Source organism: Pogoniulus pusillus, chromosome 13, assembly GCF_015220805.1.
Source record: "Pogoniulus pusillus isolate bPogPus1 chromosome 13, bPogPus1.pri, whole genome shotgun sequence".
Classification (NCBI taxonomy): Eukaryota; Metazoa; Chordata; class Aves; order Piciformes; family Lybiidae; genus Pogoniulus; species Pogoniulus pusillus.
This window is the reverse complement of record NC_087276.1, coordinates 25,219,010-25,246,453: the sequence shown is the minus strand read 5'-3', so window position 1 is coordinate 25,246,453 and position 27,444 is coordinate 25,219,010. Positions and strand designations below refer to the sequence as shown.

Sequence of the window (27,444 nt, the reverse complement as noted above, 5' to 3'; positions counted from 1 at the left end):
ATGGCGTTCTCACAGCCCTCGGTCCTGCTCTGCCTTTGCCATCAGATGGAGTTTCCCGGAGCTTTGAGCCCAAGAGCTGCTCTCCATGCTGTGTGGGATGGCACCAGGGACAAGCTTCACCAAAACAGCAGCACCCTCTTGAAATAATCAAGGGAGGGGATTCTGCCCTTACCCCTTCTTCCCTCCTCCCTGCGGACATCGCTCCCGATGGCTCCAGGCTGCGACCAGCCACGCTCCAGCCCTCCCGGAACTTCCCCTCCAGGCGGAACCTTCGTGCAGCAGCGGCCGCGTCCCTCCGGAGCTGGCCCTGCCGGACCGCACCTGCCTGGCGGGGCCGCTCGGGCCGCGGAGCGCGGCGGGAGGCGCAGGGCAGCGTTCGGCATGTTCACGGCGGCGGCCGAGAGCTTCCTCAAGCAGGCGAGGTACGGGCGGGGAGCTGGCGTCCCGGGGTGCATGCTGAGAGGCCGCAGGAGGGCGACAGGGCGCCCTTAGGGCGGGCCGGGGGCCGTCGGAAGGTCCGCGCCTGGGGCTGGCGGGAGTCGAGCCGGAGCTGAGGGGCAGCCGGGACAGGGCTTGGCTTCACTGGGGTGGGGGTCCGGGGGTGGGAGTGGAGTGAGGTGCAACCCCCATGCTTTCTAAGGAGGGGTCCTGCCGGCCGCTTCCCCCGGCAGGGAGATCCGGGAGGAGGAGCTGCGGAGGTTCGTCTCCCGCGTCGCCGCCCTCCTGCGCGGCCCGGAGCTGGGCCCCGAGGCCGTGGACTGTCTCCAGAGGCTGCACCTCACCGTCGCTGCCACTAAATACCCACGCAGGTGAGCAGCTTCGTGGCTTTGATGCGCACAAAATGGAAAGCACCGCTTTCATGGGGAAAAAACGAACCAATCCCCAAACTTAGCACTAAGTAGTGATACACTGAGTGCCTGATAAATGTCAAACCTCTCTCTGCCTTTCTTCCCCGCTATTGCCTGTCCCCTTTTGCAGTGAAAAGTAACAAGTGTTTGTGTTGCTGAGTGCTTCTTCGAGCGGTGCTGAGAAGCAAAACTCAGAAGTGAAGGTGATCAAATGGCATTAGCCTCAACGGAGATCATCTCGAGAATGTGCAGGAAATAAATGTCTGGATCATTTCTTGCCTTCTGGTGATGCTTTCCTGTGACTCTTGCAGGCTGGATGGCAAGTTTGTGGAACTGTTGCAGACGGTGCTGTGTTCATCCAAGTGCCCTGAGCAGATTCAGATGTTATGTGCTGCCATCCTGAGGGAGATGTCGCCTTGTAATGATCTGATCCTCTCCTGCGATGAGATTCCAGATACAAAGCTCTTGAGCCTGGTGTCTTCCATCCTTTTGGCTCAGGTAAATGATCTGCCAAGGCCAAAATCTTCCCTTGTCAATATGGATTTGTTTTCTGATTGTTCCTTGTTCGCTGAGCTTAAGGAACACAAAAATCAATTGAAAGTATCTAGAAAAAAAACAAAACCAGAAACCTTTTCTGTGTTTATTTAAGGAGCTAATTATTTTACTTTGGTAGGAAGAAAGTGACAGCTTTCTGTATGGGTAGTGTTTGAAAACAAAAGCTGCTTAAAACTGATGTACTGAGGGCATCAAGCAGGCTTGTAACTAACTGGAAGAGAAAAGTGACTTAGTGCTAGCTGCTATAATAGACATCAAGCCAGGGCTGTTTGAACTTGGAGAGCTAAAAGATTTGCAAGTTAATTTATTGCTGCTGCTTTTCTAATTTTATGGTCCTGGCTTTCCTGTTCAAACATAAAACAAAGAGAAGCTATAAAACACCTTGGGCTGTAAATGTGGTTGGCACTTCAAAGATGGTAGATTCTCCACGGAGGAAACCTGAGAACCTTCTTGGGTTTGATTGCTGCCCACAGTAACTGCTCTCTGAGGGATAAGCTGGAATTGTAGTATTTATTCTTTTTTTACTACTTCCAAAAGAGTAAGCTGGTTTATTTTCCATGTTGTGAGGCTGTGAACTAACCAGAGAGTCCTAGAATTACGTTTTCTGTTCATGCATTTCTAATTTAACAGTCAAGCTAGCAGACTGACCACACGGGGAGCAGTTAGTGTCAGTACTCTATGCTCTAGATTTGATGGATTGTGGTGTTTAATTTGAAGGCACCCACTGCAGCTGTTAGTTTCCACTTCAGATGATGGCTGTCCACAAACCTGTTGTTCCATCTCCACCTCCTGGGTCTCTGAATTCCTATTGCAGACCTCTGTAGAATCAGACTGTGCTGTCAGGGTTTTTTTTGTGTTTGTTGCTGATGAAAGAGTTTGTGTGGTCCTGATCTCTAGCACAAGTCAATGAGGAGAGGCTGAGGGAGCTGGGGTTGTTTAGCCTAGAGAAGAGGAGGCTCAGGGGTGACCTCATTGCTGTCTACAACTACCTGAAGGGAGGCTGTAGCCAGGTGGGGGGTGGCCTCTTCTCCCAGGCAACCAGCAATAGAACAAGGGGACACAGCCTCAAGTTGTGGCAGGGGAGGTCTAGGCTGGATGTTAGGAGGAAGTTCTTCACAGAGAGAGTGATTGGCATTGGAATGGGCTGCCCAGGGAGGTGGTGGAGGCACTGTCCCTGAAGGTGTTGAAGAAGAGACTGGATGAGGCACTTAGTGCCATGGTCTAGTTGACTGGCTAGGGCTGGGTGCTAGGTTGGACTGGATGATCTTGGAGGTCTCTTCCAACCTGGTCGATTCTATGATTCTATTCTATGATTGTCTGACTAGTTTTACCTGCACTTCATCTTTAAGGGAAACAAGAAAGGTGAAGTGTCTGCTGTGGGGCAACGTATTGTAAAAGTCCTTGAAAGAAGACTGCCTGAGGGTCAAAATGCTCGGTACATTCTTCCTGTCCTGTCAAATGTCATCAGTCTTTCACCAGAATCTCTAACTGAAGGTAAATATACAGGAAGGCTTGAGATAACCTTCTGTTTGTGATCTGTGTAGTGATCAGAAGGCTCTCTGAAGGCTTTGGCTCAGAGTAGAACTTGGAAACTGCTGTTAGAAGTGACATTTCTGCCACAAGCAAAGTAGACTTATTAGGCAAGATGTTTTTCACCACTGAAAGCTGGGGTTGGCCCTTTAGCTGCTTTGGCCCTTTGCAGTGTGCAGAGTGTGTTTTGTATAGATGTGTCAGGGTGACATGTACAAGGTCTCCAGATGCAGGAGAAGTGTGAAGTTGTAGCTATACAGAAGAGCACCAAACAACGCAAGAGACAGAAATAGAGAGAGATGAGAGACATGCTTTTGTAACTGTTCAGAAGAGCCACAGAACAACTAGAGGTGCTCTTCATCAGAGAGGCAGGACTGGTGAGTAAACTATAGGAGACATTCCAGGCTTAAAAGGGTGAGGTCTTGTGAACAAGAGCCTGTTCCTGGAAGTTCCCTGTGAGGCTTGTGTGCCATGTACTGCAGGCAGGACAAAGCTGTGGGGAGGCTGCTGGGCCAAGGTGTATGGGCTGGCTGAGCAGGCCTTAGCTTCTGCATGTCCTCTGCAAGGGATTTATGCCTTTGTCTGCAGAGCTGAAGCCAGCCACTGCCTGAAGATAATGGCAATGATTTTGAATCTTCCTTTTAATAGCAGCTGTGGGTGGAAACAAAGGAACAAGTACCTCTTGACTCTGCTGGTACCAAAAGTCCTTGGTTCCAGCATTCACTCCCTGACTTTTTGTCTGAGGAAACAGGCAAAACAATAATTAAACTTATCCAGTGGCTGAGAGTGAGGAAAGGACACAGAGCTCTGACATGAGTGTAGGCAATCCTGGACCTGCAGTAGTATAAGGAGGAATATAGGGCGTCCACCTCAGTGTAGTAATTGCTGGCTCACAGAGACAGTGATCTAGGCTGGAGGAGAAGCACAGTCATGGAGGGGTAGCAGAGACTGCTTGTCTGCCCAGTCTGGCAATGACCCTGTGACTTCTATTCTTCAGAGCAGATCAATGTAGTCAGTAAGAAGATGGCTGACTGGCTGAGGTATGCCAGTGTGCAGCAAGGAGTGGCTCAGCCCTCTGGAGGCTTCTTCTCCAGTCCCAGGACCAAGCAGGTAAGTGCTAGGTTGCCATGGTCACCTTGTGGTGCATTTGTTAGTTACCTGCTGGTTTGGGTTCTCACAATCAGTGTCTTTTGGGAAATATTAACCTAGAAGTGCTGTTGTTCCTCACCAGTCCTGCAGAGGGACCTTGACAGGGTGGATGGGTGGGCAGAGGCCAATGGGATGAGATTTAACAAGGCCAAGTGCAGGGTTCTACACTTTGGCCACAACAACCCCAAGCAGCACTACAGGCTGGGGACAGAGTGGCTGGAGAGCAGCCAGGAAGAAAGGGACCTGGGGGTGCTGGCAGATAGTATCTGAACATGAGCTAGCAGTGTGCCCAGGAGAGCCAACAGCATCCTGGCCTGGATCAGGAACAGTGTGGCCAGCAGTATAAGGGAGGTTATTCTTCCCCTGTACTCAACAGTGGTCAGGCCACACCTTGAGTACTGTGTCCAGTTCTGGGCTCCTCAATTCAAGAGAGATGTTGAGGTGCTGGAAGGTGTCCAGAGAAGGACGACAAAGCTGGTGAGGGGCCTGGAGCACAGCCCTGTGAGGAGAGGCTGAGGGAGCTGGGGGTGTGCAGCCTGAAGAAGAGGAGTCTCAGGGCAGACCTCATTGATGTCTACAACTACCTGAAGGGAGGCCATAACCAGGTGGGGTTGGGCTCTTCTGCCAGGCAACCATCAACAGAACAGGGGACAGAGTGTCAAGTTGTGCCAGGGGAGGTCTAGGCTGGATGTCAGGAGGAAGTTCTTCACAGAGAGAGTGTTTGGCATTGGAATGGGCTGCCCAGGGAGGTGGTGGAGTCGCCATCTCTGGAGGTGTTCATTCAAAGCCTGGATAAGGCACTTAGTGCCATGGTCTAGTTGATTGGACAGGGCTGGATGCTAGGTTGGAGTGGATGATCTTAGAGGTCTCTTCCAACCTGGTTGATTCTATGTATGTTGGAGTAAAAGTCAATTGGAAGTGAGGCCTTTGTCAGAGAGGGGGAGAGTTTGGAGCATTCCAGCTAGAGAAAAGAGTCCAACACAGCTGGGCTGTGTATCTGGAGAACTGCCCCCCTGCAGCCCCTGCAGGCCTGCTTGTCTCTCTGGGTGCAGTGGAGTCTTCCCTGCCTTCTCATGTGGGCTTTCCCTGGGAATCTGACCTTCTGCATCTTTTCTCACAGCCTGGACCCATCACAGAGGTGGATGGTGCCATTGCCACAGACTTCTTCACCGTGCTCTCAGTGGGTCAGTACCACACACAAGACCAGTGGCTCAATGTCCAAGCCTTCTCCATGCTGCGAAATTGGCTGCTCTGCTATGGGGGCAAGGGGTTGAAGACACCCAATCCAGGTATGCACTGAAGTGCTACAGGCCAGCATGGGTTGCAGCCCTGAGAGGATTATGGTGGCTGCACCAGCAGCTCAGCAAGGGCAGGAATATGGGCAAGAATTCAGAGGTCCAGGACTAGGAGATGGGAAACTCTGGGGAAGGAGTATCACAGGACTGCCCAATTGATCCTTACTAATGTTTCCACAAGCAATTGGTTGTTCAGTAAGTCTCTGGTTTCAAACAACACCCCATGGGCCCCTGAGAAAAAAGTCCTGGGTGATGGGGTTCTTGTCATGCTCCCTTCTTCCCCAGCTTCATTTTCTTTGCAGTGCAGCTGGGGGCAGACAGCTTCCTTACTGTTGTCGGGCAGCTGTGTGGGTTAGATGGGCTGTGATGAGAACTGATACATGATAACCTTCGTTCTGTAGTTGACAGATCAGGAATGGAGAAGTCTGTTATGCCCATGGTCTCAACTCTGTCCACGTCTAGTCGCCTGCCTTCCCCAAAGGAGCGTCTGCGGGAGAAAGCCTTTGAGTACTGCCAGCGGCTGATTGAGCAGAGCCACCGGCGTGAGTCTTACCTTGAACCCTCCCTGGAGTTCCCTGGCTCTTGCATATGTTTCTGCTTCACTGCCTCTCTGGGAGTGGGAGGCTGGGATCTCACTCCCTGGAGACTGCAGTCAGGCTCTAGGCATGGGACGTGCTACACCTGCTGATGCACGTCATTGATCAGCCCTGAACTGGGATGCTGGGAGAGATTTGAAGGCAATGGCCGTGTTTTGCCTCCTATCCTTGACTTACAGGGGGGAGCTGCAGAACTTGGCTCTCATTAGCCTGGAATCAGGATCAGTATGTGTTCCCATCTGTCCTGAAATGTGACTTAGAGCTCAGATAGACAGCCTGATGCTCCTGTTTGGTCTCAGATTTTAACTTGGACTCTTCTTTGACAGGACCTCTGCAGAAAGATGATGCAGACCTACAGAAAGCTGTAAGTACACAGCAGTGAGGCTGAAGCTCTTGAGCTTTGTGGCTTCCCCCACCCTAATCTGATTCTGCTGTCTTGCAGTGTCTCATTGAGGCAGTGACAATCATGGACATCATCTGCAAACAAGATTCCTCCTACGTGAACCGTGCAGTCTCCTTCCTGAAAATCCTGCATGGCAGAATCTGTGGGGATGCTGCCTATGCCAGGGCACTGCTGCCCATTGCCCAGTTCTTCCTGAACCACAGTAAGTCATCACCTCTTACTTCTCCCCCAAGGTCTTGTATGTTCTGCACAGCCTTTCATCATGGCCGTTTGCTGGCTGCCAGAGCTGCTAATTCAGCCATGGCTGTAGTTTGGGGTAGATGATCCCACTCCAGGAGACCCAGAGGCTGTGACATCCTGTGCTCTTTAGAAAAACATAACCCAGGCCTGGCTTAGCCCCTGGAGCCCTCATTGGCAGAGCTGCTGGGTGGGCTGTGCTCAGTAACATGCTGTGTCTTCCCAGGCAAAATGGCAACTGTGGACTCCGATGCAATCTACAGGCACTTGCTCACTGATATCCCTGCTCAGCTCTTCCACAATGCATCACTGGCCTTTGAGTTTGTCCAGTTCTGCAAGGACAACAGCCAGCTCTTCACTGAGACCTCCAGTGTGTTCAGGCAGAGCTTCCCAAATCTCTTCAAGGTACAGCATGCTGGAGTAGAGAACCTGCTGCATGTTGCTTTCTGTGTCCCAGAACATTCTATTTGCACCCCAGAGCCCTTCACATGCCTCTGTGGCAGTGCTAGGGAGAGCAGAAGCAAGGAGGACTGTTACAAAAGCCAGTGTGAGTTTGAGGAGGGAAGAGAATTCTGGGTCTGATTAGCACTGCCAGTATTGCTGCCAGTGGGTTGGGACAGAGTGAACACAGGATACAGCACTTTGTTTCTGGAAAGCTTTAATAAGTTACAGCTTTCTTGCCACTAATCTAGCTGTCAGATTCCTGTGTTGAGTTTCCAGCAGCACCCTAGGTTTTGACCAAACTCTCAGATTTCTCTGGTTTTGCTTTTCAGAAGTGACTTTCCCTCCCCCACACTTTTTGTTCACAGTGTGAGAACTGTCTGGGGGTGTGGTGGAGTAGCAGGGCTACTGCAGCAGTTTGTGCTTGTTCCTTGCAGTTCTTAGCATGGAACAGCCCACCCCTTATCTCTGAGTTTGTGGACCTTCTCCCATTTCTGCTGGGTGCAGACACAGCCATTGAGATCTTCCATTTGCTTCTCGACCTGCCCTGTTTGACAGCAGCTCTGGATGTGCAGCTGAGGTAATGCTACCTTCTCTTCCCTATTTCTTCCCTGCTCTTGTTCTCCTGTGGGCATGCAGAGGTCTCTTCCTGAGGTCTGTTAAGAACTGTGAGTCTCCAGAAAGATAGGATAGGACTGGGACTAGCTCTCACTGCTGTACCTTCTACTCTTCTTTGTCTTCCCTGACATGAGCAGATCTCTCTGGAGTGCTTAGAAAAGAGACTCATCCTAGAGGCAAGACAGTAGTGGGCTTCAGTGACTAAGGGATACAGAGCACCATTTTCTCCTTTCCTAGGAGTGATACAGAAGAAATTATGGAGCTATTGCCTGAGCCTGAGGCATCTGATCAGCTCATGATTTTCTCTCATCCTGATTCTTTGTTTTTCAGAGGGCCTGGATTAGACCAATTTGCTGTCCCTGTTTCTATGAAGAGGGAGTTGTTCCATTGTTCAGGATTCCAGCTGTGCCCTGTCCCATTCTCATAATGCAGCTCATTCTGTGTGTGCCCCCTGCCAGGTCAGCTGTTCTTCCTACCTCTGAGAAGGCTGCTAGTGACCCAGCTGTGAAGCCAACCACCTGTCTGGAAGCCTTTCGCCATCCCCTTTACAGAAGCATGTTCCAGTATCTTCTCCGTGCCAAGTCTACCTCAGAGGATGCCCCAGAGAGGTAGGAAGCTGCTGTAGGAGACTGCCAAAAGAGTTTGGTTCAGCTGTCTAGCTCTGGGATTGCAAGGGAAGGTCTCTCCCTGCTCTCTTCCCTGTGTTAGCTTTGCCAAGTGCTCAGAGGCCTTGTAGGGGGATAGAGATGGGCAGCCAGGAGAGTGGCTGGGAACAGGCCCTCAGCAGTAACTTTTCTGTTGCCCACAGGCTGATTCCACTTCGGCAGCTGCTGGGATCCCTTGCCAGCAGCCCAAGGGTTGTGCAGTGTGCAGAGGCTGTCCCTGTCTTACTGGAGCTCTTTTTCAGGGTGGTGGCAGAGGTAGGCCCTTTTTGGAGAGTATGGCTCCCAGCCATACCACAGGCATGTCTGGTTAAGTGAAGAGCAGTTGCAAAAGACAATACAGCTTCCACAGAGGGGTGCATGAGGGGAGGGTGAGATGGTCTAACACTGGCATGAACCAGGACTGAGCTGGCTACTTCATCCAGAGAAGCAGAAAGGCTCCCTGGTGCAATTTTGGGCTTCACGTTGTTCTCTCAGCCAGCTATAAAGGAGGTGGAGAGGAGCACAATGAGCACTTGGTACCTGCTGTATGCAGTGCTCCCCTCCTGCTGGCTCAGGCTGTTTCTGTGACAGCTGTCTTACCTGGCTGGTTCGTTTGGGTTTTGGCTGCTGGAAGTCACTGGGGTTGCTGAAACAAGGGCTCTTTTTCAGTTTGCAGATGGGCCACTGATAAACCAGCTGGTGGTGCTGCTGCTGCAGAGGAGTGACCAGCTCTGTGACATCCCAGCATTTAAAGATGATGTGTACAGGTGAGATGGGACAGGAGGCCCAGCTAATTCTGTTGGTTGCAGCCTGGCAGTGCAGGTCCGCCCAGGAGCCTTTTCAGCTGTGGGGCCCAGTCCCTGCTGCGACACACATTTGGAGAGTGCAAAACAGGGATTGCATCTTCAGCCCTGTAGGAGGCATCCCGAGTGTACAACAACTGTGCCAATGGCTGGGCACTGCCACCACCTCCTTAGTTTGGTGATGAGGTGATGGCCACCTTGCGTGTGGTCTGAGCTCTACCCATCTTTCCTCCAGGGTGCTGAGCTCACAGCTGGTGATGCTCTGCAGGTTGCACCCTGCACTCATTGTGGAGCTATCCACGGAGATTCTGGAGTTCTCAGGAACAATCAGCAACATCCAGAACAAGGAGGCCATCTTCACCCACGTGGTACGTAGGGTCCACCTGCTTCTGCCACGCATTGGTCCAGCTGTGAAGTAATCTGTCAGTCCCCTTTCCTGCTCTCCTCTCTTAGCATCTGTTCTGATGTGCTGTTCCCTAGAAATCACTGGGCTGCCCTTAGAATCATAGAATCAAGCAGGTTGGAAGAGACCTCCAAGATCAGCCAGTCCAACCTAGCACCCAGCCCTAGCCAGTCAACTAGACCATGGCACTAAGTGCCTCATCCAGGCTTTTCTTGAACACTCCCAGAGATGATGACTCCACCACCTCCCTGGGCAGCCCATTCCAATGCCAATCACTCTCTCTGCCAACAACTTCCTCCTAACATCCAGCCTGTATTTTCCCCGGCACAACTTGAGACTGTGTCCTCTTGTTCTGTTGGTGGCTGCCTGGGAGAAGAGGCCACCCCCCACCTGGCTACAATGTCTCTTCAGGTAGTTGTAGACAGCAGTGAGGTCACCCCTGAGCCTCCTCTTCTCTAGGCTAAACACCCCCAGCTCCCTCAGCCTCTCCTCATAGGGTTTGTGTTCCAGGCCTTTCACCAGCTTTGTTACCCTTCTCTGGACACGTTCTTCTCTTGCCCCTGAGCACCTCTGCCCTCTCTCCAGGTGTGGGCCATTGGGGAGTACCTGTCGGTGTCCTACGACAAGCGCTGCACGGTGGAGCAGGTCACTCGGTTCTTCGAGGCTCTGGAGGCTGTGCTGTTTGAAATCACCCAGCTGCGCCCGCTGCCCGCCACCCCCGGCTACGCGCCCCGTGCCATCTCTGTCCTCATGGCCACCCTGACCAAGCTGGCAGCTCGTAGCCAGGACCTGATCCCCAGGTCAGGAGAGACAGCAGGAAAGGGCAAGGGGCTGAGATTTGCAGATCTTGTGGGTCCAGACAGATGTTTGCTAGTGTGAAATTATCAAGGTTGGCAACTGGTGGAACCCAAAACTGAAATAGGGCAGAGGAAGTGAGCTGTGGAGGAGCAGTTTGGGGAAGTGGGATCCATCTGCTGACTAATGCTCTGTGCATGAGGAGAAGGGGGTGGGTAGCATCTGGTGTTCACCTACAGCAGAGTCTTTTGGGTTATGCAGGCTTAGGAAGTGACCTTGCAGAGTGCAGAGGTTTTGCTGGCTGATTCTCACGTCCTTCTCTCCTGCAGAGTGTCCATGTTCCTGTCCAAGATGAGGACATTTGTGCAGAGCCCTGCTGTCACCTCTGTGTACCACAAGGAGGACCTAGAGGAGATCCTTATCCGAGCAACTGAACTCATGAACCTACTCAAAATGCCCAGCGTGGCTCAGTTCGTGTTCACACCACCTGTGGACGTGGCCAGTACGAGGTTTCAGAGGGAGGTGAATGACTCCCTCCCTTTTGCCCTCAGGATAGTCACCCGGCTCCTAGAGCCAACTCCTGGCTTTATGCCAGGGTGAGGACATGAGGTTGCTGAGAGGCTGCAGCCTCTGTGGTAGCTCATTGGACCCTGCTGACACTCAAAGCCAAGGAATGAGGAACAAACCCTTGTGAATGAAACCAAGAACAGGAATAAGCAGAGCTGAGGCTGCTCTCCCATGTGAGGCTGTTTGTATTTCTGTCTCCTAAGCTTGTCTTGCTTCTCCCTGGCCAGTATGGATTGGGAATCCCAGTGGATTTGTGGGAATGTGGCAGGAGAGTGACGGCATGCATTTACTACCCTGCTAGCACGCTGTGCCCCTTAGGAGATGTGCTTCTTCCCTTCCGCCTGCCCTCACAACACCCTGGCCTTGGACGTGCTGGTTTTATTGCCTCTCCTTGCAGCAGATCAGCCAAGCAAATGTCTGCGTGAGGTGGAGAAAGCAGAAGTGACTCCATTAAGTTTGCTGCAAGCCATCACTGCTCTTCTGTCTTGCGGTCAGAGTGAACATGTCAAGATCCAAGAGACAGCTACCAGATAGGAGCTTAGAGAGATTTATTGATCCAGTTTCTTGTTGACACCAAGAGCATTTCTCCATATACATCAGCCTGGTGTCAGACAGGAGCCATGCTGGGTTCTGTATCCACTGGAGAAGTTTGTACACATTGGAGCTGTACAGTATTAACAAGTGGGGGGACTGAATATGTCCTGCTGCTCCTTCCAGGAGAAACAAACCCTCATGCACACTAGTAAATAGTATATATACAGTCTGTTTCAATACCTGACTGCACTGTGAGCAACACAGCTCTGGGGCTGTTTCATCCCCCATGGGTTCCTGGGGAGCATAGAGCTGTGCTGGTGCCACTGCCAGGGTACAGCCCCAGTCCTGTCTAGTGCAAATTAAGCCTCCCCCAAGCCCAGGCTCCCAGGCTGAGGGGAGTGAGGAGTACATGCAGTTTTCCCAGGAGCTGCAGGCAGCCCATTTCCTGCCCTGCAAACCTGCTGAGCTCCATAGATGACAGGCCAGCATACCTGCTTGGTTCAAAGTCGAGTGAATCACCAGGAGCCTTGTGGGGCCCTGAGCCCTTGCTCACCTGCCTGGTATGGCTGAGTCAGTGGCAGGAGGGTTGTTTTGTTCCCAGTCCCTGCTGGGGCAGCACCCCAGGCCGGTTTGTGTGAGCATGGCCTAGCAGAGAAGCAAGGCACTGGTGTCTGGCTGAAGGTGCTTTGTCCATCTGGCAGACCATGCTGCGTTCAAATCCAGCAGTGGAGCACTTCCCTGTGGGTGGATTGTTTGGACATCTGTCTTCTGCAAAGTGCAAGGCTAAGCACAGGAGCCAAAACTGAAAGCCGGCCCTGCCAGGCATCCAGTTTTTTGAGCATCACAATCCTCAGCATGCTGCTGTTGTGAGATGTCTCATGAATGTCTGATTTGCTGCTGGAGCCCAGACTGTGCTGGTTCAAGTGCAGGAGGTGACGTAGGGCTTTGCAGCAGGCTCTTTTAATAGGGTTCAGCTAAACCAGGTCTCTGGATCTGTCTGTATGTGGAAATTAGGTTGGCTTTATCCCGTTCAGGTTGCTAAAAACACAGGGAAGAGTTGGCAGTCAGGTCGTGTGTGCATAGGATCCATCAGCCGCATGGTGGAGCTGCCACTCCAGCATAGCTGGTCCGGGGGCATTGAAAGGGAACGTTTGTTGCCTGTCATCACGCATGGGCACGGCAGCAGCATGCATTTCTGAGATGCTCCGAGCTGGGCAGGAAATGGGGTGGCTTTGCAAAGCTGTAGGGAGAGTACCATGACACAACGCCGAGATGTCCTTCATCTGCCTGGGCTAGTGGCAGCCACAGATGGGGTCTGGCCCTGCACATTGCCAAGGCTTGCTCAGGTTCCTGGTGGCATAAACACGCCGTTCCCAGCTTGCAGGGACCAGGAACAGGCACAAAAGCACTAACCTGGCTGTAGCCCCTTGGAGAGGGAAACAGCTCCTGTCGGGGAGAAATTCTGTGAATGCCCTGAGCTGCTGGGTCAGTCCTGGGGGCCTTTTGCCAGGTTCGTGGTGCAAGAGCCACACAATAAATCTGCTGTATGAGCAAAGGTCATAGAGTCCTTTTCTTCAAGGGGGCTTTCCCCAAGACTTACAGGGAACTGCTGGTGGTGTCAGCCCTTTGCTGTAGCTGCTTCCCATCCCAAAGCAGGGCTGAGGGCAGTGTGATTGCAGCTCAGTAACAGAAAGGCACCTGACTGAGGGTATGGCACCAGGGAACTTAACTCCTAGCAATGCATCCTACTTAGAGTCCTGCCTGTAGGTACTGACTTCACCCCCAGAACCTTTTTCCAGCCTGGTGTGCCAGCACCTCAAGTGGCCACTGCCACAGTAAAGCCTAAGCCTGCCCCACAGGCTAATCTATATAAATCCAAAAGGTATTTTCAAGCCTTCTGCCCATCTGTATGAGATATCGTGCAGGATTGCCAGCCCATAGGAACAGAGGAGCCTGCCTGCAAGTCCCAGCGAGGGAAGCATCCCCTTCCTGCCTCCTATCAGAGGGGACATAGGACCAGGAAAGCTTCTGAGGAGGACAGCAGAAGCTTGCCCAGGCAATAGATCAGGAATGATGCTCCCAGCTGGTGCAGTGTGGGAGAAGCATGCACCACCCTTGTCTGTCCTTTCATCCACTGCAGCACAGGGGCAAGGTGTTGAAAAGCACAGCCAGGGCAGTTGTGGAGACTTGGTCCTCCCTTTTGCACTCCAGGCTCCCCGAGGTCAGCCTTAACCAGAACTGCACTTGCAAGCTGCTGCTGAAGCACTCTTGTACCACAAGGACTAGGAGGAAGAAGAGCTGGAACTGATTTTTTTGGCTATTTCTATGTCCGACTTGGCAACCAGAAACCGCAGCTTCTTCCCTCCAGAGCGGATGAGATCCACTGCGCTGCAGAGAGCAACAGGGAGAGAGGTGAGTTGTGGCTTCTCACAGGCTGGGAGCTCCCCAGGACCCTGACCTTTGGCAAAGCATCCCCATTTGCCAAGCACATGCACCCTCTGCTCTGTGCCTACTTACTAGCAGAGTCTGTTTCTCTTCTGCCTGTAGCTTTACAGAGAGCTGAATCTGCACACAAGTGCTGCCCAGACAAGGACAAGCCCTGAGCCTATGGGCAGCTGAGCTCTGCCTCAGACAGAATTACAGAATGATAGGGGTTGGAAGGGACCTCTGGAGATCATTTAGTCCATGCAGGTTTGTCTAGATTGGGTTGGACAAGAATGTGCCCAGGTGCCTTTTGCAAGTCTCAAAGTCTCCAGAGAAGGAGATTCCACAACCTCTTTGGGCAGCCTGTTCTAGTGTTCTGTAACCCTCGAAGTAAAGGAGTTTAAGTGAGGCCTTGTGTTCTAGTTAGTGCCCATTGCCCCTTGTTCTATCACTGGGCACCGCTGAGAAGAGCCCACCCAGTCTTATGCTCTTGACCCTTTAGATATTGATCAGCATTGAGGGGATCCCCTCTGAGTCTTCTCTTTTCTAGGCTAAACAGCCCTGGGTTTCAGCTTATCCTCGTAAGAGAGATGCTCCAGTCCCCTGATCTTTGTGGTCCTCTGTTGGATTCTCTCCAGTAGTTCCCTGTCTCTCTTGAACTGGGGAGTCCAAATGTGAACACAGTACTCCAGGTGCAGCCTCACTAGGGCAGAATAGAAGGGGAGGAGAACCTCCCTTGACCTGCTTGCCAGACTCTTCTTAATGCACCCCCAGAATGCCATTGGCCTTCTTAGCCAAAAGAGCCCATTGCTGGCTTGTGGTGAACTTGTCCACCAGCACTCCCAGGTCCTTCTCCACCAGGCTGCTTTCCAGGAGGTCAGCCCCTCACCTGTACAGACTGGCAGCATGCAAGCTGCCCCATCCCACTGCTTTTGAGAGGAACCCTGCAGTGGGGCTGGAGCAACTCTGCCTTGCAGAGACACACCTCTAGAGCTCACATTTCTTTCCCAAATGTGCTCTTGCTCCCTGATTGCACTTCCAACCCCTCCAAACAGCTGCTTTCCCCACTTCCCAGTATCCTGCAGGGGTCTCTCCCCTCTCTGGATGAGGCACTTAGTGCCATGGTCTAGTTGATTGGTTAGGGCTGGGTGATAGGTTGGACTGGATGATCTTGGAGGTCTCTTCCAACCTGGTTGATTCTATGATTCTATGATTCTGTGGCTTGTCCTTACCACAGCATCCTCTGTGTGTTGACTCGGACCAACTTGGAGTGTCCAATGGACACTTGGAGACCCTGTTCAACTCTTTGCTGCCAAGCAGCTGACAACCTGGACTGAGCAGGAACTCTCATAATGCTGATACCACACCAGGCCCTCCAGGAAGGTGCCACTCACCTTTGGTAGTCTGCCCCAATGAGACTGGTGCCGTTGACAGCCAGGATGCGGTCCCCGATGGAGAGCCTGCCGTCCGCGGCCGCGGGGCTGTCCTCGATCAGGGTGCGGATGTAGATCCCCGGGGAGCAGAGAGGAGTGTGCTGTTGGAGGGAAAGCTGCTAAGTGACTAGCCAGGCAGAGGAGACACACAAGGCTGGCAGTCCCAAAGGGACCCAGGCAGGGTGACTTTCCCTGGTGGCTCTCAGCCTGATGCCAGGTGCGACCCTGAAGGCACTGGGGAACATGATGGATGGGAGCTGGAGACAGCACTGCTAATAGTTGAGTTCTATATCAATTCATACACAGAGAGGGAAAGGCAATCTTTCTTGTTCCATTTAGTTAAGAGTAAAGCATCATTAGCCTACAGCTGCCTTGGGATGGGACCTCTTTCCTCCCAGCTGTCCCAGGGGCTCGGTGATGCCCTGTTTCCTAGTGACTAATGCATAGCCATGAAAGGCCACTCAGTGAGCTGATCCACCACACTAAACCAGGCTGCAACGTCACCTTATGCAACGAGAACTATCTCTGGCAGGGCAGTTCTGGCACTCTGTGAGCCTCCTTGCTCCCCTCTGCTTCCCTTGCCACTCACTGAAGGGTGGAGGAAAGACCTCAGCTGAGTCATTTTCCTTCCACTAGACTGCTGAGCTTCTTTGCTGTCTCCAGCTGCAGGACAGCTGTGATGGGCTTTGCATGCACAGAACAACAACCCAAGAGCAGAGATCTGCTCCTCCTGACAGCTCACTGTGCCTCATTTTCTCTAGGAGACACAGCCTAGCTCTTGTAGGAAGCTGTCACCTTCTTTGCTGGCTTTTCTTGGGGCATAAAACATGTCCCACAGGTCCAGCTACCCAAAGAGGTATCAGCCCTGTCCCATGACTGGGGAGAACTCACCAAGCCATCAATCAGCCCCATCCCTAGCCCAAGGGGTCCTCTCTCCAGCTCCACCACGAAGACATAGCAGAAGTCATCGGTGGCAGAGCTGCGGCTAGAAGACTCTGGTGTGGGGTAGTCGTAGGGGGTCGGTGAGCATCCTGGCAGTGGAGAGAGACCAGCTTACTGCTCTGGCATTGCCCAAAGCCAGGCTCACAACCTCCCACAGAAAACTACCCCCTAAAGCCCCATGGGAGCCATCCTCAGAAAGCCCCAGGGTTGGTTCTCTGCCAGGGCAGGAGCTGGGTAAGATGCTTCATTTGCTCCCAACTGCCCTGTCCAAGCACTGACAAGTCCCCACAGGAATCCTGTGTACAGGCAGGGCCGTGCAGAATGGCAGCAAACACCCTCGTGCCCCAGTCCTTCTGCCCCAGTCCTGCACCCCTACAGCAAAACAGTGCCAGTATTCAGTACCTTCGGGGGTGCTGCCTTTGGTGCCATTCATGCCATTCCTCCGAGGGTCCTGCAGCCCCTTGCCAGTGCCCTGTGGGGACTCTGGGCTTCCAGAGTCAAAGTTCAGGGGGGTGGTGGGTGGTGTCAGCAGGCAGGAGGGGTCTGTAGGTGTCATGCTGGCCTTGGGAGCTGGACTCTTGCTCAGCTGCAGCTGCTTGAGCTTCTCCTGGAGCTGGGGCTCACCGGTGGGGCGCTCACAGGTGCAGCCATTGTTGGCCAGACAGAGAGGGGAGCTCCTCTCTGCCTCAGCACAGCCCCCCGTGGAGCAGTAGCCCTCTTGGGTGCTGGTGGTCCCCAGGGTGACAGCTGGGTTCTTGCTCACCTCCAGGACATCTGCCGTCGTGGATGCCTCTTGCTTAAGAAGGAGAAAAACATTCTGTGGGCCTTTGCATGTGCTTTTCACACCCTACCTGCACCCCACCACCCTGTCTGCTTTGCAGGCAGGATAGGTGCTGGGCCCAGTCAAAGCCTTGGCAATATGGACACTGCCAGGCCTTGTCCTGGCTTCCCAGCACAGCTCCCACACCTCAATTCTGTGGCCAGGGCCATGCTGGGGATGCTTGCAGCCAGCCAGGAGGGCACTCTTGGTCATGTCCATGCTGAGGGATCTCATTGGAAGGGGACACAGGGAGAGCACCTGTGGCCTTAGAGCTGGATTATGTGGCCCCAGGGTGACAGGAAGAAGTAGTGGTGCCTGTAGGTGCTGCAGCTGATGAGGACAGCGCAGGAGAGGAGAAGGGGACCTGCTGGAGGGCTGTCTTCCCCAGTGAGCTGGAGATGAATGGTGTCTGAGCTTAGCACCCACAGCACGTCTCGCCCTGCCCGTGTTTCACAGGCATTAGCTAATGAGTGCTTCACACAAGGTAGGGACAGGGAGGACGGGGGAAGGCACAGAGAGAAGGGGAGTGCTGCCTGCAGACATCCCCCTTTCCTTTCTCCCTTCCACCCACTAATGAGATTGCTGGGACCAGCCTGTTCTTCCAGCTCACCTTCCCACTCCTCCCAGGCTGGTGGATTAGCAGCACTAATCCTTCCCTCAGCTCTACCTGAGGGCATTGCTGCAGCTCCAGGCTGCGAGCAAGGGCAGTGAGACCATGGCACTGAGTCAGAGGTCTCCAGAGTAACAGCCCCTCTTTCTGGTACAGGCTACCTTTGGGGGTGCTGAGCCTGGCCCCTCGCTGGTGCTGGGGCTCTTGCTCTGCAGGCTCCAGAGGAAGTGGCGGATGTAGAGGAGGTGGCGGTAGATGTTGTCATCCAATGTCTCCATCTCCAGGTCCACTTTGAAGCCCCCGCTGGGCAGGATGATGGGCGGGTGGTTGTCAAAGGACTCCAGCATCTCATCTGAAAGGTGGAGGGAGAGTGGCTCGTGATGGCCAGGGCTGAATCCTGCTGCTGCCTCCCAGTCTCAGCCACATGCTGAGAGCAGCGAGCTGTGAGGTAGCAGCATCCCTCACTTGAGCATGTAGAGAGCCCAAGCCCTCAGAAGGCACTTTGCATCCTTTGCACTATCAGGATCATGGGCCTGTGGTTATTCCTAATGTTCTACAGGAGCCCTGGGGAGGGGAAGGCATTTGCCTCTTTTGTTTTCTGCATGAGATCTTTGCAGGGAGCCTGCAGGTAACTGGAGCACTGACTGTGAAGCCAGGGGCTCACCAGGCTGGAAGGTGGCTGGGCTCTCCTCCTCGCCGGGCTGCCACGCTGCGATGCAGCCCACATCCATCACTGCCTGGCACTGGCTCAACACCCGGTGCAGCTGTGCAGGGCTCAGCGCTGGGAACTCAGCTCGCAGGGATGGCCAGGTCATCTGAGCAAGGAGATAGCAAGGCAACGGCAGAGGTGAGAAGCTGTTCTCCTGATCGGAAGGCAGGTGATGGGAGGGTGAGGCTGGGCAAGATGGAGTGAGCCTGAGCATCCCCTCCTCACTACTGCCCATCCACAGCCCCAGGAAGGGGCAGCTGGCAGCAGGCTGCAGAAGAAGAGGCATATCACTGCAGGGACCCCCAAACACCAAGCAGGGCACCTCCTGCCAGTGCCCATCTAAATGCTGGGAGACCCAAGCTGAGCATCTCTCACCTGGACCAGCTGGGAGCCAGGCATGGCCAGCAGGTTAGCCACACAAGCAAGTTTGGCAAAGAACTGCTGGGCGAGCTGCTCGAAGCCAGCTCCACGCAACCATTCCAGGAGCAGACGGACACTGGTCCGCAGCTTCACCCCTTGAGACCAATGGAAGCAGCCAAGAGAGGAACCTGTGGAGATAAAGCACCCATCAGCATGTGTTGGAGAACAGTCCTTTAGTCCCCAGTCATTCAGCCAGAGCTCAACCTGCCCAAGAGATAAAGCTGCTACAGGGCAGCAAAATAAATCCAGGTTAATGTCCCAAGCATCCTACAGCTGTAACTCCTGCTGGTGGTTGGACCTGGTTGGCATTAACAGCAGGCAATGGAGCACCTCAGCCACAAAGCAGGCTGCAGTTTATTCATGAGCTGCTCTTCAAATATTCTCAGCCTCCTCTGCTCAGGCTCAAAAGGGCAGTGCTCCTGCAGGGTTAAACCCCTCCTGGGACTGGGGACGCTGGAGACAGCCAGATCTGTGTTTGGCCTCCCCATAACAGTCCTGATACCTGCCTCTTCTCCAGCCACTTTTGAAGCACCCTCCCTCCTGTACCCGCTGAGGTGGCACTGGAATGGACTGGAGGGTCTCCTTAAGGGTCAGTCCCCTATGAGTTACCCAGTCTAATCTGGGTGTTTGAGGACGACTGACCCTTATCCAGGAGCTGGTTGAAGAGCAGTGTGTTGGAGAAGAAGAAGAGGTAAGCAAACATCTGGGAGGTGATCTCTGGGTGCACCTCATACTGGCGGAGCAGGTCCAGTGCTGCCTGGTAGATGAGCACGACCCTGCGGAGCTCCTCGGGCAGCGGTGGGGACGCTCGCCAGCTATCCCGGCAGTCGTTCTGGAAGGGGTTACACTCCAGCAGGGCGGGGAGTGATACGTACAGACACTGCAGAGAGAGCAGCAAGTTCACTGCAGACTGATTTCGGTTGCTTTTTATTCATGAGCCAAACCCTTTCGACCCCCTCACCTCCGCAAGCCAAGCGAAGCTTGCTGGTTCTGCTCCAGCAAGGGGCTGATCCTGCTTACCCCCTGCCATTGTGCACTCTGGTGTTGCACAGTCGTTGGAAAAGGAAGGCAAATGAGCGTATCTGTTGCTTTTAGCAGCTGGAGGTGATGGCGTGGGATGTTCAGCTAAAGGGATCTGAAAACTGCTCTGAACTGGGGCGGTGAACAACCAGCTGGACACGAGGGTGAAAGAAAAGCCAGGAGCGATGGGAATGATCTTTCCCTGCTGCTTAAATGGGAGAGAAGCACCTAGCACCCAGCTGTGCGGAGGCTGACGGGGAGGCAGGGGCGCTGGGGAGGGGGATGCTGCTCCAGCAGAGCGGTGCAGGAGCATCCCCTGCATCCCCGCATGCCAGCGCCCGTGCACACAGCAGCCTTTCTCCTGCCTCACACTGCCTGCTCTGTTCCCTGCTCCCGATGCCGCCCAGCTCTCGCGGTCCAACGGCAACGGTCCAGGGGCCCCTTTCCATCGTGCCCTGAATTGCACCATTATTGCCACACGGGCCAGAGCCAAGCAGCCCTCCCCAAACGCCTCCCCTGAGCCGCTGCACTGCAGGCAGGGAAACACGCCGCAGTAATTCAATACTTCTCCTGGTCCGCGACCAAAACTCAGGGCGCTCCAGCCCAAAGGAACACACCTCGGTGTGATGCAACTGCCAAGGAGCGAAAGCTTAATCAAACCTCCTGCACAGCCCCAGAGCGGTTGGGGATGCTGTCCTGGCCCCGCGGGATGCTGCTGCCATCCTCAGGAGGCACCTACCTTGGAGATGTAGTAGACGCACTGCTGGAAGGTGTACATGACCACCTCCTCCAGCACTGTCATCGCCTCCTCGCTGGCTGTGATGGTCGAGGAGAACAGAGACTCCTTGGAGCCTATGGGGTGGAGATGAGAGGGAGGAGCAAGCCTGCAGCAGCAAGGTAGGCCAAATTCACTTCCCAAATCACAGGATAGAATCATAGAATTATAGGCTGGTATGAGTGTGAAGGGACCTTTCAAGGGCATCCAGCCCAACTCCCTGCAGTCAGCAGGGACATCTGCAAATAGAGCAGGTTGTTCAGAGCCCCAAACAACCTGACCTGCAATGGTTCCAAGGGTGGGACATCTGACACCTCTCTGGGCAATCTGGGCCAGGGTCTCATGACCCCCAGCATAAAAAAATGTCTTCCTTCTCTCTAGTCTGAATCTCCCTCTCTCAGTTTCAAACCATCACCCCTTGTCTTGTCATGACAGGCCCTGCTTAAAAAGTCTGTCCCCACCTTTCTTATTGGCCCCTTTAAGTACTGAAAGGCCACAAGAAGGTCTCTCTGGAGCCTTCTCTTCTCCAGGCTGAACAACCCCAACTCTCTCAGCCTCTCCTCACAGCAAAGGGGTTCCCAGCCCTCACATCATTTTTGTGACCTCCTCTGGACCTGCTTTGACAGATCCACATCATTCTTGTCCTAAGGACACCAGAGCTGGACACCATCCCCTCAGCGGGGGTTATTAATGCTCCTGGGTTGGCATCACCACCCTGGCATTCCCCCAGCAGGAGTAAAGAGGCTCCTCTCATCCCAGACCACCTACCACTCACCTCCCACAGCTCACAGCACCACTGGCAGCACAGCCAGGTGGCCTCTGTCACAGCCCTCCATGTGCCTGTCTGGCCTACGAACACTTTCAATTGCTGCATCAACCAGAAGGTTTCTGAGGCCAATTTAATACCTTTTGTTTCTTTGCTGAGTTCTTTGTTTTTTTTGCTGGCACTACCATGGGCTCACCAGCGAGCAGCTCTGCAGGGCTGGCTGCAAACCCAAGCCCCAGCTCTGCAGCCAGGTGGAGGCAAGCCGAAAGCCACCCCCAAGGCATTACCCACAAGACGCCCTGGTGGAAAAGGGAGGCTTGGCTGCAAACACAGCCCAGCCCAAACACAACCCAACGAACCTGTCCCCAAAGCCAAGCACCACCACGGCAGGACATGAGGCTGCCCCTCCTGCATTGATTAGCCCAGCTTGCACCACACAGATGTCCCTGCTGGTAAGGATTATCAGTGTGTGTGTCGGGGGGGGGAGGATGTTCAAGGAGCATCCCAGGGGCACTGACCCCAGCTTGTGCCTGGGGATTAGCAAAGCAAAGTCGCTCCAGCTGGAGAAGCAAGCAGGGAGCTGCAGCCAGCCCTACCTTTGACGTCCAGCTCCTCCTCCATGCTCTGGATGTAGGTGGGTGATTTCTGCTGGATGAAGTAGAGGACCTCAATGGCATTGGCCATCCAGAACAGGATGTGCTGCAGATCTGGCAGAAGGTCTGTGATGGTGAAGCGAGACAGGGTGGCAGGGTCCTGGCTGGAGAGATACAGCAGGCGTTATGACCACTGCTCCTCAGCATCCCCACTTAAGCTTCTGGGGAGAAAATAGCCAACCTGGGGCAAGGCCAGAGAGCTTTTGCATCCCTTCAGCCCAGCACTCCTCTTGGGCAAACCCTTTTCAAGCAAAAACCTGGTGGTTCCTGCTCTGTGGGATGGCAAAGGGCCATCTGTCCCTTGTGGGGTGCCACTTTAGGGTGAGGCTCCCCCTAGCCAGCCGAATTGCAGTAAGTACTCGTGGCTGAAGAGCAGCTCTCTGCTAGAAGTATGCACTGCTCCTGCCAGCTCTGGATGGTTAGACCCAGCCTGCCTGCACTGAGCTGTTCAAAAATAAAGCAAAATAAATAAAAAGCATCTGGGAAGCTTCTCAACTGCTGAACTGCTTTTTCCTGCTGTAGGAAAGGACTGAGAAGTATCCTTGGAGCTTGTCCTAAAGGAGAGCTCACAGCAAGCACCAACTGCTTCTCCAGATGCTGCTTTGGAGCCTGGATATTGGAAAGGGCTGGGAGGCCATGTTCCCTGCACCACCACAGTGGTGCTCTCCACCCTGGAACACCCTATGCTACCATCCCTGGATGCACACATGCAAGACCAGTCCCCTTCCTGCTCCACAGGTGGGTTTTTACAGTGTGGGAAAACTGGAGGCCCACACCAGGACCATCCCCACTACATCTCTTGAGGATGATGAAGTCTTGACCAGGTTTTGGATTGGACAAGCTCCCCAGAGCTACTGCAGGTCCTGAGTGTGCCTGCTTTTGCAGTTTCACATGTTCCCAAAGAGGAGCCTTGCAAGCATGGACCAGAGAGCCAAACGTGGGCCTGAGCAAAAGAACTCAGCATGCAGCCATGCCAGCAGGTTGGGAGGGTGGCTTTAGCCAAAGATGGATGCCCCTCACTCCTGGAGGAAGATCTGGGCTGAATTCTCCCTGTTTTGGGCCAAGACAAGGCAGGGTGGCATGTTGCACTTACTGCTGGGACTGCTTTTCGGCCAGCTCCCGTGTCCGCTCCTGGGCAGGGAGAGAAGGGCAAAGCAAAACGTAAACGAGCAGGACGGGGCAGGACGAGCACCACCCCAACCAGCCAGGCTGAGGGAAGCACCCGCGGTGCCACCCAGCAAGACACCCACCCCACCACTGCCCCCACCCCACCACCAACTGACCCACACCGTCCTCTGGATCATTTTGGCCACTTTCAGCAGCAGCTGCCCAAAGTCGCCAGGCTCGAAGCTGGTGGCTGAGTGCTGGATGCAGAGGCAGAGCAGGAAGGCAGGTGTCAGCTTGTGGTCGTCGCCCCCTGGCTCGATCAGGGTCATGATGCGCTGCAGCAGCACATCCTCAGCTGATGGATCAAACTCCAGCAACAGCTTCCTGCGAGGTGGCCTGGGGCCACTGGAGGGTCCCTGCTTTTTGGTGGCAGAGTCCCTCTCCTTCATCAGGCTGCCACACGCCCTGCAGACGGGAGGACCCTCGGGGGCAGCAGGGTGCAGGGCTCGCAGCCTCAGCAGGGTCTGTGCCGGCAGCGGCTGCGCCTTCATGGGGTCCTTGTAGAGGAGCAAATAGTAGAGACCAAGGGACAGGAGGTCCCCGTGCCGCAGCACGACTGTCCGGGCCACCTTGGCGAAGTTGATGGAGATGCCGGCACCAGCGATGGGCTCCAGCACCAGCCTCTCCTCTGAGCGGTGCCGGGAAGGTCGGAGCTTTCGGATGGTGCAGTGCAGGGGCAGAATGTCAGGAGCTGACAGGCTGATGCTGGGCTTGCTGGCCTGCGTCCTCTGCCCCACTGTGTGCTGCTCACGGTTCAGCAGGTAAACCAAGCTGTCCTGCCAAGCGGGGAGACTCAGCATGAACCAAGGAGCAGGGTGGGGGGGAAAAGAGACCTTCCTCTCTGCAGTGCAGTGGGTGCTGCAGTACCTCACTGTCCCCTGGCCACCCACCCTCCTGCTGCACCTTTGCACAGCAGAGACACATTTCTCTCTTTATTCTCCTCGCTGCCGAGCAGCAAAGCAGCACTTCCAGCTCTGGGTGCACTAATAAACAGGCACAATAACTTTGGGCATGCAGTAAACAGGGCTGCTTCGGGCAGAAGGAGCCTTCCCTCCACCTCTCACCCCCCCACTTCCCATAGATGCTTTTCCTGACCATTTTCTCTCCCTAGACCACAGCAATGTCTGCATCCTCCTGCCTGAGTGACAACGGTGAGACCCCAGTCTTGTTGCCCAGCCTGCCCACACTCCCCCAAGGCAGCTCACATGACCATCCCGTGCCTCAGTTTCCCCAGCTGTACTGGATGGCTGTGGATAGTTGAGGGCTGCAGTGCCAGTGTCACCCTGCCAGAAAGATTGGAACAGCTACATGCTGAATGGGGCGAAATAACCATTAACTACAAGGGCTGTCCCAGTCCTTTCCAGTTCTCCAGGTGCCTCCAGCACTGGGGAGCGGAGGCTCCCAGACTCGCTGTCTCCTTGCTGCTTCTCATTAACATTTGCCACTAACGAAGCAGCCAGATAAGGGATGGGGTAGCTCAGCCATCACCTGCAAACCCAGGTGTCCCTTCTGCCAGGGCAGGGGTGCTGCTCCGGGGGTGCATTCCTCCGGGGATTTCCCCGTGCCCCTCTGTGACTTTGCTCGGGGGTCTCTGCACACCCTGCCGGGCTTGAGGACAGGTTCGAGGACAGACTTGGGGAAAAGGCTGCAAAGTCCCAAGCTGGCACCGCTCATTTTCTAAAAGATGCTCCCTCCACACCAGCCGCCCACCACCACCCCCTCCTGCCCCAGCAGCTCCGGCCATGCAAGCAGCCCCCCCTTCCCGGGAATTTGGGAGTGGTGGGAAGAAAGCAGAGGGGTGCCGGGGGGTGCCGTGGTGGGGGTGAGCAGGCGCGGTGCTTACATGCTGCTGGCTGTAGCCCTGCAAGAGCAGGAGGTGCGGGGACTGGTAGAGAGAGTACCGCATGCTGCCGCTGCTCCGCGCCGCCGGGCTGCCGGGCAGGGTGGAGCAGTGCCGCTGGAGACGCTCCCCGTTCCCGCTCCCGCTCCCACCTCGCCGAACCGGGTTGCCCAGGCTGGTCTCGCTGAGGCTGCGCCGCAGGGCCGGGGCTGGGGGGGCCCCGCGTCGCTCAGTCCCCGCCGCTGGCCGCCGGGCCCCCCGCGCCCGGTGCCGCTGCAGCTTCCGTGCTTGGGCGTTGATGCCTGCGGGGAATTGGAGGGGGTGAGACGGAGAAGTGAGGGGGGGAGAGCAGCGTTCAGCGGGCCCCCCCCCCCAGCCCCCGCGCCCCCCCGCAGCCGCAGCACCGCGCGTCTGGAGGGATGCTGCAGCTTCCCCAGGACCACGCACCCTCCCTGGATTGATGTCCGCCGCTCCTTTGCCCTCCCCGAAGGTTGACACCAGCACACCAAGATGGGGCAGTTTTTTCTGCCCCAATGACACCACCAAAAAAGGGGGTGCTGCCAGCCCTCCCTGTCCCCAGACCTTCTGACTGGGAAGCAGCCGGGCAGCATCCCCAGCATCCCCCACCCACCACAGCCACACTACCGGGTCTAGAGGGGGCAAGAGGAAACCTCTGCTAAAAAACTAATTTAACTCAATCTCTGCCAAACAAACAAACAAAAACACAAAAAGAAAGAGAGAAAGAAAGGAAGGGAGAAAGAAAGAAAGGAAGAAAGAAAGGAACAAACCCACACAAACGAAAAAGCCTGGGTGCTGCCTTGAGGCCTTTAGTACTCAGTGGCCAGCAGGAAGCAGGAGCTGCAGGGAGGGTTTCCTCCCGGTCCCCGCCAAGCATCAGCCAGGCATGGGAGCTGGGAGCTGCAGTGGAGCCTGCAGCAAGAGCAAGCTGTAATTAACTTCTCCTAAGCATCAGTTCAGGCAGAGCTGCCTGCAAGATGAATGGGAGAGCTTTAGTAAGTAAATAGGCCTGGCCAAGCTGCAAAAGCAGCCTCTCCTGTGGCATCCTCATCCCTGGAGGGGCGGGGGGGGGGGGGAGGGGGGTCCCCGGTTTCCTTCGTGCTGCAAGTGTGGCTCAAGTTCCGCAGGAGAAATGAGAAGTTGTGGGTCCAGTGGGAGATGCTCGTACCTCGGGTGGGCAGCCTCCTGGGAGCAGGTCACTGGCATTCAAAGAGGATGAAGAGAAGGGGGGGAAAAAGCTAAAGGCTCTGCCTGTGGGAGCAGCACTGCAGCGATGTCGGTGCAGCACGGTGCCAGAGCCCTGCTCACGGCTCAGCTCAGCCGACCAGCGAGCAGCCTTCGGCCGGCAGGATCTGGGGACAGCCAGCGGGATTTGGTGACAGCAGAGAGCCCAGTGCCCGGGGCTGCTTAAAGGGACACTCACAAGTTCAGACCCAGGCAAAAATGTCATCTGCCTTATTTGGTGAGGAATGGCCTGCCAGTGAAATACATTTCTTTGTTTGTTTGTTTTAAATGGAGCACTCCTTTGCTGGAAAAACGAAAAGAGACTGGGATGAAGAGGAGGGTGGGAGAGGGAGAAAATAGCCCCTGCTGTTTACATGCCTTGGGATTAGGGCAAGGCATGGCCAAGCCACCCCAAGCAGTTCAGTGTTAGGCATCCTTCTTAAAAAGGCAATCAGCCCTGCTTCTGCTGCCATCATGGATGGTGGCACAGCACGGGATGCCTGTGCCCCACAGATGGAAAATCTTGGGAGGGGGAGGTGCAACAATCCTGCCTGATGATGAATGCAAAAGGCCAGCCCCAAACCTGCCAGTGACAAGGCCTTGACCCTCCCCAGGAGCCTCATTCCCAAACCACAGCAGGGAAATGAGCCGAAGGGCTGAAGGGCAGCTGGGACAATGTAGATCTCAGCCCAGCCCATGGGAGTGGAGAAGGAAGATCATTTGGATCCTGGGAAGCAGCTACTGCTGGAGCTCATTGCACAGGGATGGAGCAGGAGCTGCTGGGACTGGGGTCCCACTGCCCAGAGAGACATGCCATCACTGGTCCCTTATCTAGGGGAAAGGAAGCTTCTGTATTTATTTTGTGTAGGGAAAAAACCTGCTTTTTTACTGCTGATAGAGTCCCTGTCACAGGCTCCTGGCTAACCCCAGAGCTGCACTGGAAAGATAAACACAGCTCTTTTCCTGAGCATAACAAAGTCTCTCCACAAACTGAGTTAGGATTTTTTCAGTCCCCTCTGGTACTGTTTTCTCAGCATGTGTAAGTCAGCCCACTCAAAACATTGCCCAACCATCTCCAGCACAGGGTGGTCAGAGCTGGCAGCTGCTGAAGCCACATGGCAGCATAGGTGGGAATGGGGCAGGGCTGGGAATGGTGAACAGGGCACAGTGAGACACTGAAACGGGTTGCCCAGGGGCATTGTGGA

At 54.6% G+C, this 27,444-nt stretch overlaps 2 protein-coding genes across 2 annotated transcripts in view; one reads left to right on the top strand and one right to left on the bottom strand.

The window, feature by feature from the left end:
• The first annotated feature begins 319 nt into the window (after positions 1–319).
• On the top strand, positions 320–11,644 carry AP5Z1 (adaptor related protein complex 5 subunit zeta 1). The gene is made up of 17 exons (XM_064153636.1): positions 320–422; positions 672–809; positions 1,160–1,346; positions 2,753–2,897; positions 3,931–4,043; positions 5,203–5,371; positions 5,779–5,919; positions 6,300–6,337; positions 6,416–6,578; positions 6,840–7,018; positions 7,492–7,634; positions 8,131–8,280; positions 8,481–8,592; positions 8,986–9,083; positions 9,355–9,487; positions 10,108–10,322; positions 10,647–11,644. Exons 1-17 carry the CDS (start codon positions 382–384, stop codon positions 10,915–10,917), a joined length of 2,436 nt encoding a protein of 811 aa, XP_064009706.1. The 5' UTR covers positions 320–381; the 3' UTR covers positions 10,918–11,644.
• Positions 11,409–27,444, bottom strand: part of RADIL (Rap associating with DIL domain) — a 27,163-nt gene continuing 11,127 nt past the window's right edge. Inside the window, exons 3-15 of the mRNA XM_064153635.1 lie at positions 25,001–25,299; positions 23,274–23,933; positions 23,084–23,121; positions 21,934–22,094; positions 20,536–20,648; positions 19,419–19,656; positions 18,732–18,904; positions 18,312–18,462; positions 17,809–17,999; positions 16,620–17,013; positions 16,167–16,306; positions 15,237–15,376; positions 11,409–13,806 (exon numbers count right to left, since the gene is read on the bottom strand). Of these exons, the coding sequence (XP_064009705.1) occupies positions 13,701–13,806; positions 15,237–15,376; positions 16,167–16,306; positions 16,620–17,013; positions 17,809–17,999; positions 18,312–18,462; positions 18,732–18,904; positions 19,419–19,656; positions 20,536–20,648; positions 21,934–22,094; positions 23,084–23,121; positions 23,274–23,933; positions 25,001–25,299 (2,804 nt within the window). The 3' untranslated portion in view covers positions 11,409–13,700. The remainder of the gene's footprint in view (positions 13,807–15,236; positions 15,377–16,166; positions 16,307–16,619; positions 17,014–17,808; positions 18,000–18,311; positions 18,463–18,731; positions 18,905–19,418; positions 19,657–20,535; positions 20,649–21,933; positions 22,095–23,083; positions 23,122–23,273; positions 23,934–25,000; positions 25,300–27,444) is intronic.

Coding starts and splice junctions, on each gene's coding strand:
- AP5Z1 (XM_064153636.1), top strand. CDS start 382: ATGTTCACGGCGGCGGCCGAGAGCTTCCTCAAGCAGGCGAG. Junction 9,084..9,354: donor TTTAAAGATGATGTGTACAG/GTGAGATGGGAC, acceptor TCTTTCCTCCAG/GGTGCTGAGCTCACAGCTGG. Junction 10,323..10,646: donor AGCCAGGACCTGATCCCCAG/GTCAGGAGAGAC, acceptor TCTCTCCTGCAG/AGTGTCCATGTTCCTGTCCA.